We start from the raw sequence: 13,539 nt of genomic DNA, 5'->3' as shown, positions 1-13,539 counted from the left end.
TTCGAGTCTGTACTAATCGGTAAATGAGGTATATGGGCAACTCACTTTGTGATTGATTCATATACCATGCAAGAATGCATTTAATGCTTGGAGTTATCTAGTAAATCCCCTTAACCTTTTTTCTTCAACAAAAAGAAAGAAGTCATCAGTTGCTAATTGTTTGGTTGAAACAAAATGCAAATTATTTTCGGTGTCTCCAACTATTTATAAAGCTACTAACTTGGTTTAAATTGGGCTCTTTAAAAGCATTTATGTTATAAAATCAGTCTGTCTTCATAGAAGCTATGATATTTTCTGACTTGATAGTAGAAGGGAACTCATAATTTATGAAATAGACTGTACAACTCGCAATATTCGTTTCGAATAAACAACTCACATCAAATCATGCGCGGAAGAGAGCTGTGATTTGCACGTTTTCCCTGCATTACTTACAACTGCATCTCTATTATTCTCAAGCGACAATTATAACATTAATTAGTCTCTCCAATGTGGGACTAACTCGGACAAATGCTGCTTAATTTGTACCAACAAAAACGAGTGGAATTTCACGGCTTGTAGACTCATCTAGCATTAGCTCCGATTCAGATTTGTCAATATCTGTTCTACTGTAATATGCAGGTCTTTGCGGTGGTGATAGCGGGATTGAGGAATTATTAAGCATGAGAACTATTGTTGCCGTTTTTGGTCTGACTTCGGGATCTCCCTGTACACAAAGCAATCCAATATGGACACACCTGGCCACTTCAATTTCTGAGTAAGAAGAAGCTATAAGTTTTTGATCTAGCAACTTCCAAGGCGTTCCATCCTTCCAAAGCTTCCAAGCCTACAAAGAAATTGAATATCAACCCCTAATGAATATACGAATTACGGATAGGAGATTCGAACTTAGGACCATAAATTAAGTCTGTGATGACACTTGAGCATGTTTAGCAAAAGGAAAAAGTGGAAAGTGGTGGAAGGATTTTGAGACCTATGATTGGTTGGGCAGAGAAAGGAGAGTAGGAAATGGATTGGAAGAGGGATTTCAAATCCTCCAAAGAACTCAAACTTTAATTTCTGGACAGATTAGAAGAGTAAATCCATACTAAACACAATTTTTTCTCTCTAATTCTTTTCTTGGTTATATGCCATTACTATTTTCTTTCCTTTCTTAAGTTGTTGAAATGAGAAGAAGAAAAGATTTTAAATTATATGTTATAACATTGATACTAACATAGCTCAAGAAATCCTCCGCGTCATGATGTGATTGATGGAAATTGGTGTTCCTTTCGCCACTAATTATCTCCAATATTATGACGCCAAAACTATACACATCAGACTTGAGAGAAAGCCGCCCATGCAGCGCGTATTCTGGAGACATATAACCTCTGCAGATTGAAATTGCACATCAAGATCATCACAAATTCAACTTTACTCCAAGTAAGAAGAATGAGCTATATCATATAGGAGGTATTACATGCTTTTGAGAATGGTCATTGAACTTACAATGTGCCAGCAACTCTACTTGTATCTGCACGAGTTTGGTCAACTTCAAAGAGTCTAGCTAAACCAAAGTCAGAAATTTTGGGTTCGTAATCAGCATCTAACAATATATTGCCAGGTTTGAGATCGCGATGTATGATTTTGAGTCGAGAATCCTCATGGAGATACAAAATTCCTTTAGCAATTCCTACTATTATCTTGTGACGCGTTGACCAATTTAGATCGCCTTGTTTTCTTGGGTCTGAAAATTAAAGTTGAGAGAAAAATGTTCAAGACAGAAATAACAACATCAGTAAATTTAGTAATTGATCTAATCCAATGTGAAGAAGGCCAATGGTACTTTATTTTTTTTTATCAATTCACGATGAAAACGAAATACCGTATATAAAGTAGTCCAGGCTCTTGTTGGGCACAAATTCATAGACAAGTAATTTCTCTTCCCCTGCCAAGCAAAATCCCAAAAGCCTTACAAGGTTTTTGTGCTGGAGCTTGGCTAGCAAAACAACTTCATTCTTAAACTCATCTACTCCTTTTTCGGCCGAACTTCTCAGTAGCCTCTTAACAGCTATTTCTTGTCCATTCGATAGTATGCCCTGAAAACGAATGATTTTAACTTATTTAAGAATTCTTCTGAAGATTGCAAGTGATACCAAGAAATCCATATATGCAGTTTCAGTATTCAAGTGGCCTACTAATTATTTATTTTTTAATTACCTTGTAAACGTCACCAAATCCTCCTTGACCTAACTTGTTATTTAGGGAGAAGTTGTTCGTGGCAGCTTCAATTGTAGCAAAGTCACATTGCAAAGACTCTATAGTTATAATGTCAACAGCTACACAACCAAAAGATACATAAAACGTGTTAATGCTAGTTGTTAAGTGCGGCACAAATACGTGCACAACAAATGAAAGATAACTTAATTTTGATTTCTCTTTCTTTTTCCCTTTTTCTTTCCTTCTTTCTTTCGAGAGTGCTTAATTATGTTCATATTACCATTGTCTTCGTTCATGAACTTGTACTTGTTTTTTGCTCTTCGGATTGCAAAACAGTAGCAGCCCAAGATAAGAAATAGCACAGCAATAGCAGCCGTTGGGACAACAATGGCCACAATTTTTAGTGTTGAACTTTTACTTTTTTCTGCAAAAGTAGAGATGGAAAATGGTAAAAACATAAAATCTAAAAATCCACAATTCTATTCCGCGTTGCACCACTACTCATAATGAGGTGGATCTAAAAGGATGGTTTTTCTTTTAAATAGAAATATCCTTTAAGTCTAAAACATAATTAAAGAAAAACAGAGAGAAACTCAATACATTTAAAATTCAATTAAGAAGACGATACGTGTCTTATCTATTCTTTAAAGTTGACTTTACCTTGTGGAATAATCTGAGGAGGACTAGGAGTTGGCGCAACAATTTGGTTGTAAAACCGGGACTTGTCATAACTAAGATAACAACTGGGATAAAGATAAGTCACCCTGTCCTCCCCACTGCAGCAGTTAGGAAGCTCAGCTATGGCGGTATCCAGACACCGCCGGCAATCCATACTTGAAAGGTCTGGCGTACACTCCACGAGGCTATAAACCGTGCGAAACTCGCTGAAATTTGCTTCCTTCGCCGCAAACTTCTTCTCCCCTGGCCCGCCAGCCGCCGCCGCCGCCGTCGCAGCCTCCTTCACAGTCTTCGCCACTATCTCGTTGAAGCGGTCGGAATCACTGACGGGATTGGAGTTCTCCACGAAGTAGTCGTTGGGGTATTCGTCCATGACCCCAAAGAAGGAGCGGTTGGCGTACCGCAGCATGCACTCTTCGTTCCATATGATGGCCTCTTTCTGCCGAGGGCACTTCTTGGGGACCTCCTCCGCAGCCGCGGCGACACAGGCTTGACAGACGCTGGCGTCGTCGATGTCGCCGCGGCAGAGGAAGAGGCCGTAGACAGCGTCACTGGTGGCGGCGGCAACGGTGGTATTGTAGAAGAAGTGGGTTGTGGCGTTGGAGGAGAGAGAAGACAAAAGGAGATTGAGGTTGGATTGGTAAAGGGAGTTTTTAGTAAAGTTTCCTGTGGTTGAGCATGTACTGTGGACGTATGTAGGGGCAGCTTCGATGTGAAGAATGCCAAGAGAGCTGAGGAAAGTGACAAGTATTATACAAGGCATTTCGAACAGATTAAGGTTTTTTTTTTTTCCTTTTCTTTTCTTTTCTTCTATTTTCTTTCTCTGGGTTTGGGAAGAAGAGCAGTAACGGATGGTAATTAATTAAGGTATAGGCAAGTTCGTGGAAGGGCGTTGGTTGAGTACATGGGACGACCACATCATGGGAGAAACGCGGTCAAGCGAGAAATTTCCTGGTTGTCACATCTTTGAGTTGTTGAAAATTTGGAAAATGAAATGTTGGTATTGCACGAAAAAAAATCTTGTTTATACTCATTTCCCTTATAAATATATAAATAAATAAATAAATAATGATACAGACATAGAGATGAGAAATGCAGTACAACCTTATTAGTAGTTACATTTATATATAAATGAGTGTGTGTATATATATACATATATAGGTATATATGTAAATACACACGTATATACATAGGCATATATATGCATATATAGGTATATATATGTATATATATGTGGATATATATACTATTCAATATTGTAGTTGTAGACACAAAGTGACAAAAGAATAGAATAATGCAGGCGTGCAGGCTTCTAATAGGTTTACCTGTATAAACTAATTTTCCTTGTTGTCACATCTTTGACTTGTTGAAAAATTGGAAAATGAAATGTTGTTATTGCACGAAAAATATCTTTTTTTTTATACTCATTTCCCTTATAAAATGATATATATATATATATATATATATATAAATATATCAGGGATATATATAAGGGCATATTTCACGCCTTCTAAGTGCATAATTTGTTTTTTAACATACTAGCTCGTTGTTCGGCATAGTTATTAGGGTAATTAGCACATATGGCCTCCAGATAGTTTAGTCCTGATTTTTTATTTTTTATTTTGATAGACAGTTTCTAAACTCTTTAGGTAGGTGTAATTAATACTTTTTCGTCAAATTCTATTATTAATATTGTAATGATAAATGAAGAGACTAATAGTAATTAAATGCTAAAATTTAGTCATGAAAAAAAAATGTAGCATATTCTATACACTATTTGACATGAACACGCTTTCAAGCTTTGTTAGGTAAGAACCAAAGAAAATGACATGAATTTCAAGCTTTAGGTGAGAACGAAAGAAAATGAAAAGGAAAGAAATATCTTTGAGAGAATAAGTTTCATTAGCAGCTAATAAAACATTTCCCTCAAAAGTTTTTTTTTTTTTTAAATTTTATTTTATTTTTGGTTGGGGTGCGGGGGGGTGTTGTCTTTCTTTTTCTCATCTTTTTTCTCGTTCTAGCTTTTTTCTTCCAATTTTTTTTTTTCTGAGAATAGCTTTTTATTTTTATTTTTACTGTCCCTGTCCTTTTTTTCTTTTGATTTGCCCTATTATATATATATATATATATATGTGTGTGTGTGTTTTTTCTACTTCAAATAAGATCCTAATAAATATGTTTTTTTATTTTTACTTCCAGAATCTCACACGCGCGTGTAGTTTATATATATATATATATATATATATTTTTTTTTATATATATATATATATATTTTGTATAAGATCCTAATAAATATGTTTTTTATTTTTACGTACTTACAGGATCTCACACTCATATGTATGCGGTTTCAATAATATAAATAATAAAAGTTTCCCTCAATTTTTTTTTAATTTTAATTTTGTTTTTTGTTGAAGGGTGGGGGTGTTGTCTTTCTTTTTCTCATATTTTTTTTCTCGTTCTCGCTTTTTTCTTCCAATATTTCTTTTTATGAGAATAGCTTTTTATTTTATTTTTTACTTTCCTTGTCCTTTTTTCTTTTTTTTTCTTTCCATTTGCCTTATTATATATATTTTTTCTTCTTCAAATAAGATCCTAATAAATATGTTTTGCATTTTTACTTACAGAATCTCACACGCATATTCGTACGGTTTATATATATATAAATAATTTGAAGTTATTTTAATAATTATTTCAATATTTATCTATGAGGCTGTTGGGACTGCAACTGATTTCTGCTAGGACAGTTCCTCCTTAAGTGTCCGGACTGTTCACAGTTATGACAAGTGTACCTGTAGGGTCTATTTCCTCCTCTTCCTGAGGAACCACTACTCCTACTTGTCGCTTCACCACTGGTTTACCTTTGATTGCGGTTCCTTCTTGGATTCCGCTGAGGTCCTCCTGAAGCTCTATTCATGGCTTCTCTAGTTTGGAGATAGGCCAAGTTATCTTGCTTAACAGATATCGCTGAAGCCACCAAGTCTCGATAGACACGAATTCTAAGGGCTACCAACAATTTTCGGACATTGCTTTTGAGACCCTTTTCAAATTTGAGACACTTCATGTGCTCAGATTCGACCAAGGTTGGTGCGAATCGGGATAGGTCATTGAACTTACCTTTATACTCCCTCATGGTCATATCTCCTTGTTCTAACCCCATAAATTCCATTGCTTTCTCATCGCGGAAGCTTTGAGGAAAGTACCGTTCATTGAAAAGCTCTTCAACAGTTCCCACGTCATGGTGCTCACATAATGCAGTCTTCTAGTCTGCTTCCACCAAGTACTTGCTTGCCCTTCAAACTTGTAGGCTACAAACTCTACCAAGTACTCTTCAGGTACTTCCATTGTGTTAAGTGCTTGGTGATGGATTCAAACCAATACTTTGCTTCCGGTAGTCCATCCTCACTATTGAATGTAGGGATTGACCTATGTCTGAACTCTCAGAAATACCCCTGCTTCCTGTCCCTAGCTAAACGGTAATTATTGGCTCGAGTAGCCATTTCCTAAAATGCGGCATACATCGCCTCCATGATTCCCTCGTTCAGTATGGCCGCGGATTAGCGACTCTGCAACATGGCATTAAATCAAAGCTTGCTTGAGGGCCTCTGACCTAGGTTGGGAAAAGCCCTATATATTAGTAAAGCCTCAACTTATTTCAAAAGAAAGCACTAACGAGCAAGAAAACGGACCCCCTGACATGTTCGTTTACTTCGTTCGTGGTCCACGCCGGGAACCACTTACTTAAGATTTAATCCAATCATACCTTACCGGAGGTGAGATAGAGGGAAAAGAAGCCCTCATAGTATTGCATACACAAATCTACGGGAGCCCGTAGGGCGGGGCTTCAGTTTACCTTCTAACCATTAAATTTCACTCTATGCTCACTAATAGGAAATTGAAGCTATTTAAAGTTACAGATTCTTTATGGTCTAAATTACATAGGATGACAAGTGAACGCTCACATAGTACCCAGTTACTGAGAGTTTCAGAACGTTGTCTCTGACATTACTCCCATTCCTTGGGATCAATCCCGGTAATAAATACTTGGCTACAAGACGACACTAGTTGGTCTGTAAATTTGAAAAGATGAGGTCCTTACGTAACTAAGGATTAGGGAGAGAAACTCCTATTTTCCGTTTGATCGCTAAAGTAACTAAAGGACGAGGAGTGGTGACCCTCTACTGGCCTTTAGTTACTTAGCTGCTATACTTGACCAACGTCAGCTCGATACGGTAAGATTAAGGCTTGGTTGGATAATTCATTTCTGTTGAAACAAGGCGGGCCGTTGGTAGAAGGAAGGTCGTCCCTTTACTCCATTCCTTCGAAATGGCAGGACAAGGAGGATGGTAAAGTCGTAAATCTCTATTAGGAAACAAGAAAAACAAAGAAAACAAAACACTTTACTTTTTTAAGGTCGGCCTTTACCCCATTCCTTCGGGAATGGGGGGTTGTTGGTAGAAGGAAGGTCGTCCCTTTACTCCATTCCTTTAGAATGGCGGGATGAGGAGGATGGTAAAGTCGTCCCTTTACTTTATTCTTTCAGAATGACAGGACGAGAAGATGGGGAAGGGGTTTGGGGAACGGAAAGGGTAACCCCTTCCCCTCCTTTAACCATGCCATATGGTCAATACATATAGCATTCAAGTCTACCAATGTTTGGGTACTACTTAAAAAAGAACAACTCAAGCTTATATTCCATGAAAATGCTCATACAATTAAGATGTACTTTACAGTACAGTATAGACAATCCTTTTGTTACTACTCTTTCTATAGCTCCTTCTTATATTATACGTTAGGTACGAGGGCTTCCTCTCACTCTATCTCGCCACTCGGAATGTATAGTTGTTTGAAATGGCATGTGTTAAGCATGACATTTCAAACAATGACTATACATTCTTTCTTTCCGGTATGGAGCCGACGTCGGTCAAGTATAACGTGTCAAGTTAATAGAGGTTTAACTCTTTATCCAACTCGACGACCAGGTTCATCTGATCAATCAGGGTCATCTTGTCTTCAAGCCGTGGCTTCTGCTATTATGCCGAGGTATAATATTAACGATTCTAGATATAGGGTTGCCGGCCATTAAGTAGAAACTAGGTACGTCTTAAAGTTTCTCTGATCACTTATGATATTTCGAGGAATGAACAAGATTTCAGTTATAAGTGAGTGATTCACGAGTGTGAAACACGAACGAGGGAAAACCAGTATAACAATATATGGGGTGTAACCAAGGGGTTCAGGGGGATGTGCCCCCTGACACCTTAATTGGAGATAAAAAGAAAAAGAAAACTAGCAAGTAAAGTGATTCACGGGTGTGAAGCACGAATGAATAGGAAGGAAATAGGCGACCATCCCACCATTCCTTTCCAAGGAATGGAGTAAAAGGACGACCATAGAGGATGTTCGGGGGAGGGGGAGGGTTCCCCTCCCTTATCGTCCCGCCATTCTGAAGGAATGGAGTAAAAGGCCGACCTAACGTTACCTTTCGTCCAATCATTCTGAAGAATGAAGTAAAGGAACGACTTTACCATCCTCCTCGTCCTGCCATTCTGAAGGAATGGAGTAAAGGGACGACCTTCCTTCTACCAATAGCCCGCCTTGTTTCAACAGAAATGAATTATCCAACCAAACCTTAATCTTACCATATAGAGCCGACATCAGTCAAGTGTAGCAGCTAAGTAACTAAAGGCCAATAAAGAGTCACCACTCCTCGTCCTTTAATTACTCTAGCAATCAAACGGAAAATAAGAGTTTCTCTCCCCAATCTTTAGTTACGTATCCTCATCTTTTTCGATTTACAGACCAACCAGTGCCGTCTGGTACTCAAGTAGTTATTACCGGGATTAATCCCAAAGAATGAGAGTAATTTTAAAGACATGGTCTCAAAACTCCTAGTAACTGGGATAAACCCACAAAGATTTGGTCGTCATTAGGAGTAGCTTTCCAGGTTGGTTCCCATACCAAACCCTTTTCAAAGGGAATGGTGGAGATCCAAGGAATGTTCCCTTCCCTTATTGTCCCGCCATTCTGAAAGAATGGAGTAAAGGGACGACCTAACGTTACCTTTCGTCCAATCATTCCGAAAGAATGAAGTAAAGGAACGACTTTACCATCCTCCTCGTCCCGCCATTCCGAAGGAATGGAGTAAAGGGAAGACCTTCCTTCTACCAACGGCCCGCCTTGTTTCAATAGAAATGAATTATCCAACCAAACCTTAATCTTACTGTATAGAGCCGACAACAGTCAAGTGTAGCAGCTAAGTAACTAAAGGCCAATAAAGAGTCACCACTCCTCGTCCTTTAGTTACTTTAGCGATCAAACGGAAAAGAAGAGTTTCTCTCCCCAATCCTTAGTTACGTAAGGACCTCATCTTTTTCGATTTACAGACCGACCAGTGCCGTCTTGTACTCAAGTAGTTATTACCGGGATTAATCCCAAAGAATGATAGTAATTTCAGAGACAGGGTCTCAAAACTCCTAGTAACTGGGATAAACCCACAAGGATTTGGTCGTCATTAGGAGTAGCTTTCCAGGTTGGTTCCCATACCAAACCCTTTTCAAGGGGAATGGTGGAGATCCAAGGAATGTTCCCCTCCCTTATTGTCCCGCCATTCCGAAGGAATGGAGTAAAGGGACGACCTAACGTTACCTTTCGTCCAATCATTCTGAAGAATGAAGTAAAGGAATGACTTTACCATCCTCCTCATCCTGCCATTCTGAAGGAATGGAGTAAAAGGACAACCTTCCTTCTACCAACGGCCCGCCTTGTTTCAATAGAAATGAATTATCCAACCAAACCTTAATCTTACCGTATAGAGCCGACATTGGTCAAGTATAACAGCTAAGTAACTAAAGGCCACCAGAAGGTCACCACTCCTCATCCTTTGGTTACTCTAGCGATCAAATGGAAAATAAGAGTTTCTCTCTCCAATCCTTACTTAAGTAAGGACTTCATCTTTTTCGATTTACAGACCAACCAGTGCCGTCTTGTACTCAAGTAGTTATTACCGGGATTAATCCTAAGAAATGAGAGTAATTTCAGAAACAGGGTTCTGAAACTCCTAGTAACTTGGATAAACCCACAAAGATTTGGTCGCCATTAGGAGTAGCTTTCCAGGTTGGTTCCCATACCAAAACCTTTTCAAGGGGAATGGTGGAGATCCAAGGAATGTTCCCCTCCCTTATCGTCCTACCATTTTGAAGGAATGGAGTAAAGGGACGACCTAATGTTACCTTTCATCCTGTCATTCCGAAGGAATGAAGTAAAGGGATGACTTTACTATCCTCCTCGTCCCGCCATTCCAAAGGAATGGAGTAAAGGGACGACCTTCCTTCTACCAACGGCCCGCCTTGTTTCAACAGAAATGAATTATCCAACCAAACCTTAATCTTACCGTATCGAGCCGACGTCGGTCAAGTATAACAGCTAAATAACTAAAGGCCAATAGAGGATCACCACAACTTTGCAGAATTCATCAATCTATTTCCTATGTTTCTTCTCTTCTTGGTAGGATAACACCATCTAGGGTGAGAGACAAAAATTACCGGCAAAAAAGGAATTTCAAAAATTTCAAGGGTTTTGCATGGGTGGCTGAGGAATGGATGTTGGAGGAGACCAGAGCCAAAATGAGGCCAAGAATGAAGCTTCTTGGGTTCCAATGGCCCCTCAAAAGCCAAATTGGGCAGGGAATATGCAATTTCCAAGGTCAGAGCCCTCGGCTAACAATGCGGGAATGTCCAAAAAGCTTTACTATGAGACGATGAACAACACATGCAAAGGATTATCTTGTCAAGAGCTATTGTTTCAATCAGAAACCGGCACTGTTATGCCTTCAGGTACTGAAAGTTCTAAACCCAAGTGTAAGATTTGTTTTACAATGCTCCTCTTTCAATTGGCCTTTTTTTTTCCTTTAAACTATCACTTGAAGCTTCACATATTATTCACCACAGAAAATGAAAGAGAGGCCCACGATGGCTTGGTCAGCTGGCATCGGGGGTGCGGGTGGGGCTGATCTTTTGGCTTTTGGAAAGGTCACGAGTCCCGCCTATGAAAAAAAAAAAAGAGGGAGAGAGAGAGAGTTACCATGATGAAAGGTGAAGATAGAATTTAGTTAACATGCTTGAAGACTGCAGAACTAAAAATAATGGACAGCTAGCTAGAAATGACAAAAGGTGAAGATGAACATCAATAGGAATAATAGCATAGTTGCTGGAGAACTGTAGCAGTGGTGATAAACCTATAATAAATGACTGCCAAGCGAAAGAGATAATTTGGATAAAAATGCATACTTTAACAGTCATACAAAATCTTGTGATAAACTATAAATGACCACAAAAGTGGAAGTTTGCCAGTCATCCAATATCATAACGTCCATACTCCACATTCTATTTGCTTCATTTCCCTGCAATTCATTAATTGTTTTGAAGTATTTGAAGTTGCTTTTCAAACCTCAGGAACACAAGATCATTCGAAATTTATGTTCTATATGTAGTTAGCATCGAGTTGCGATCATTGATTAGTAATGTCTAATGTACTAATCTTACTGCAAACCAAATTCCAAACCCTCATAATCATTCTTATGATCTTAATTTGCCACCTGAAGCTACATTCAACGTTTTACATGGCAAGAGCATCCTCAAGTTCACACTTGTCATGCCAGACAAGTCCACGAGAGTAGATACAAAAGAACGTGAAACAGATTAGCAGAAGAATCAAACCACTATGATGAAGATCATCAATGAGCTAAATAATGATGGAGACTCTTCACATATGGTAGAGTCCACAAAACTCCAGGAGAAACAAAATTTTGAGGAGGGAGACGGCCAAGTAATCGACCTGAATAAAACACCGCGGCAGAAACAACGAAGGAAAAAGTACAGGCACAAGGTGATTACAGAAGGGAAACCAAGAACCCCAAGGCCGAAGACTACAAATCTTGCTGAAACTAAGAAAAATACAACAGGGAAGAGGCAATATGTCAGAAAGAATGGAAATGAAATAGCTTTAGAAACACCACCAGAAGTAGCTAGATAGTTTAGCGACTCCAAAACACGAACTCCTAGGAAGAGGTCTTGCAGAAGGACCTTAAATTTTGAAGGAAAGCAACCAGAAGCGGAGGATTCCACACATATTTCTTCCAATGTGAATTTGGAAGTGAATTTGGAGTGGCAGGATCCTAATTTTTGCACCAGTAAAGTTTCAAAATCTATTGTTCAATTCTGCAATAGTATTGAAGAAGTTATGGCAATAAACAAACAAGCAGGAACAATTATGTTGGACAATAGACCGCCATGCCCAACGAGTCCAAATGAGAACAACTACATCACTAGTGTAAATCTGACACAAGGACAGGAACAAGCTAAAGTCCCCATGGTAAACTACCATCATGTACTCAAAGTAGCAGATACTGGAAGCATGAATAAAATGGTGCTTTGTATAACAGTCTATATGCGTATGAAGTCTCTTGGTTGAATAATAAGAAAAGGAGAACTCATAAGCGGTAGCATAATACGACACAAAGCGCCATATTTTGCAGCACAACAAAAGATTGTTGTAGAGTTTCAGCTGAATCTGGACAAGCTGGAAAAGGCCTTCAAGAAAACCTACAAACCAACAAGCACATCGTTTTGCCTTTAAACCCAAATGAAAGGCCTGCAAAGAAAAGATCTATAAGAGCTCCTAAGTGGGATTCACTAACTAGTATAGCAGGACCCGAGATGGGGATATCTCATCCCAAAAAACTGCACGACGTAAACAATGATGGGTAAAGAGTTGAGAACTCGAGTGGAATTAGCAGCTGCATTCACGCCCTAATTGCACATACAAGAGAGACACTAGCAAGAAAGAGCCAAACAAAGAAGAGAAAGTATCCAGCAGTCCAAAATCCTAAGTTCTATGGTGACCAACAATTTTATTCCAAGTTCTTAGGTACTTCAGCAATTATATGCACACCATTTATCCTATTTTCATACTCCCATTTGTAGAGCAATTGCATGATTTTTTCAGCTCTTATTGTAGGATCATCAACATCGATGCTCTCTGCCGATGCAATCGACAGGCAATTGAATTGTTTGGACATCAATAGAGAAAGCAGAGTGTCCTATCACAAGAGAAACGCAATCGTTCCTTTTAGTATAAGATATCAAGAGCAAACTGCACTCATTCTTGATAGAAGAGAGGGCACTATTGTACCTTATGCAGGTTCATTTGATCCTATCAAGAAACCTCGTCCTCGACCTAAAGTGGACCTTGATAACGAAACTAATCGAGTATGGAAACTTCTATTGGAGAATATAAATAGCAAAGATATTGATGGAACAGATGAAGATAAAGCTAAATGGGGGGAGGAAGAACGTAATCTTTTTCGCGGACGAGCAGACTCTTTTGTAGCAAGAATGCATATTGTGCAAGGTAACAAAGTTTTAATATCAGCCACTGAATAATCTAATGTAGTAGAAAGATAATTGTGTGTCAAACACACTACCCATCAAGATTTCTTGTGGTCAACTAGCCAAAGAATGCCATACTAAATAATACACAAAAGTTTTAATTGTCCCACTTATATCCTCAATGGTAAGGAGGGAAGAAACAAAACGAGTGGGGAGAAACAAAGATGTTCTTTCTTAATTAACGACCAAATGGAACTTAAGAATTTTTTAAATCATATTT

General features: G+C 38.6%; 1 protein-coding gene across 1 annotated transcript; it reads right to left on the bottom strand.

Moving 5' to 3' along the window:
- Positions 1–303: 303 nt before the first annotated feature.
- LOC21393469 (cysteine-rich receptor-like protein kinase 10) lies at positions 304–3,738 on the bottom strand. The gene is made up of 7 exons (XM_024167468.1): positions 2,857–3,738; positions 2,477–2,620; positions 2,197–2,315; positions 1,862–2,075; positions 1,486–1,723; positions 1,214–1,367; positions 304–823 (listed from the first exon to the last, which is right to left on the bottom strand). The coding sequence occupies exons 1-7, from the start codon at positions 3,635–3,637 to the stop codon at positions 515–517; spliced, it is 1,959 nt and encodes a 652-aa protein (XP_024023236.1). The 5' UTR covers positions 3,638–3,738; the 3' UTR covers positions 304–514.
- Between the last annotated feature and the right edge of the window lie 9,801 nt (positions 3,739–13,539).

Source organism: Morus notabilis, unplaced genomic scaffold, assembly GCF_000414095.1.
Source record: "Morus notabilis unplaced genomic scaffold, ASM41409v2 Scaffold1764, whole genome shotgun sequence".
In the NCBI taxonomy this organism is placed as follows: domain Eukaryota; kingdom Viridiplantae; phylum Streptophyta; class Magnoliopsida; order Rosales; family Moraceae; genus Morus; species Morus notabilis.
The sequence above is the reverse complement of the archived record's forward strand: the minus strand, read 5'-3'. Positions and strand labels throughout refer to the sequence as shown.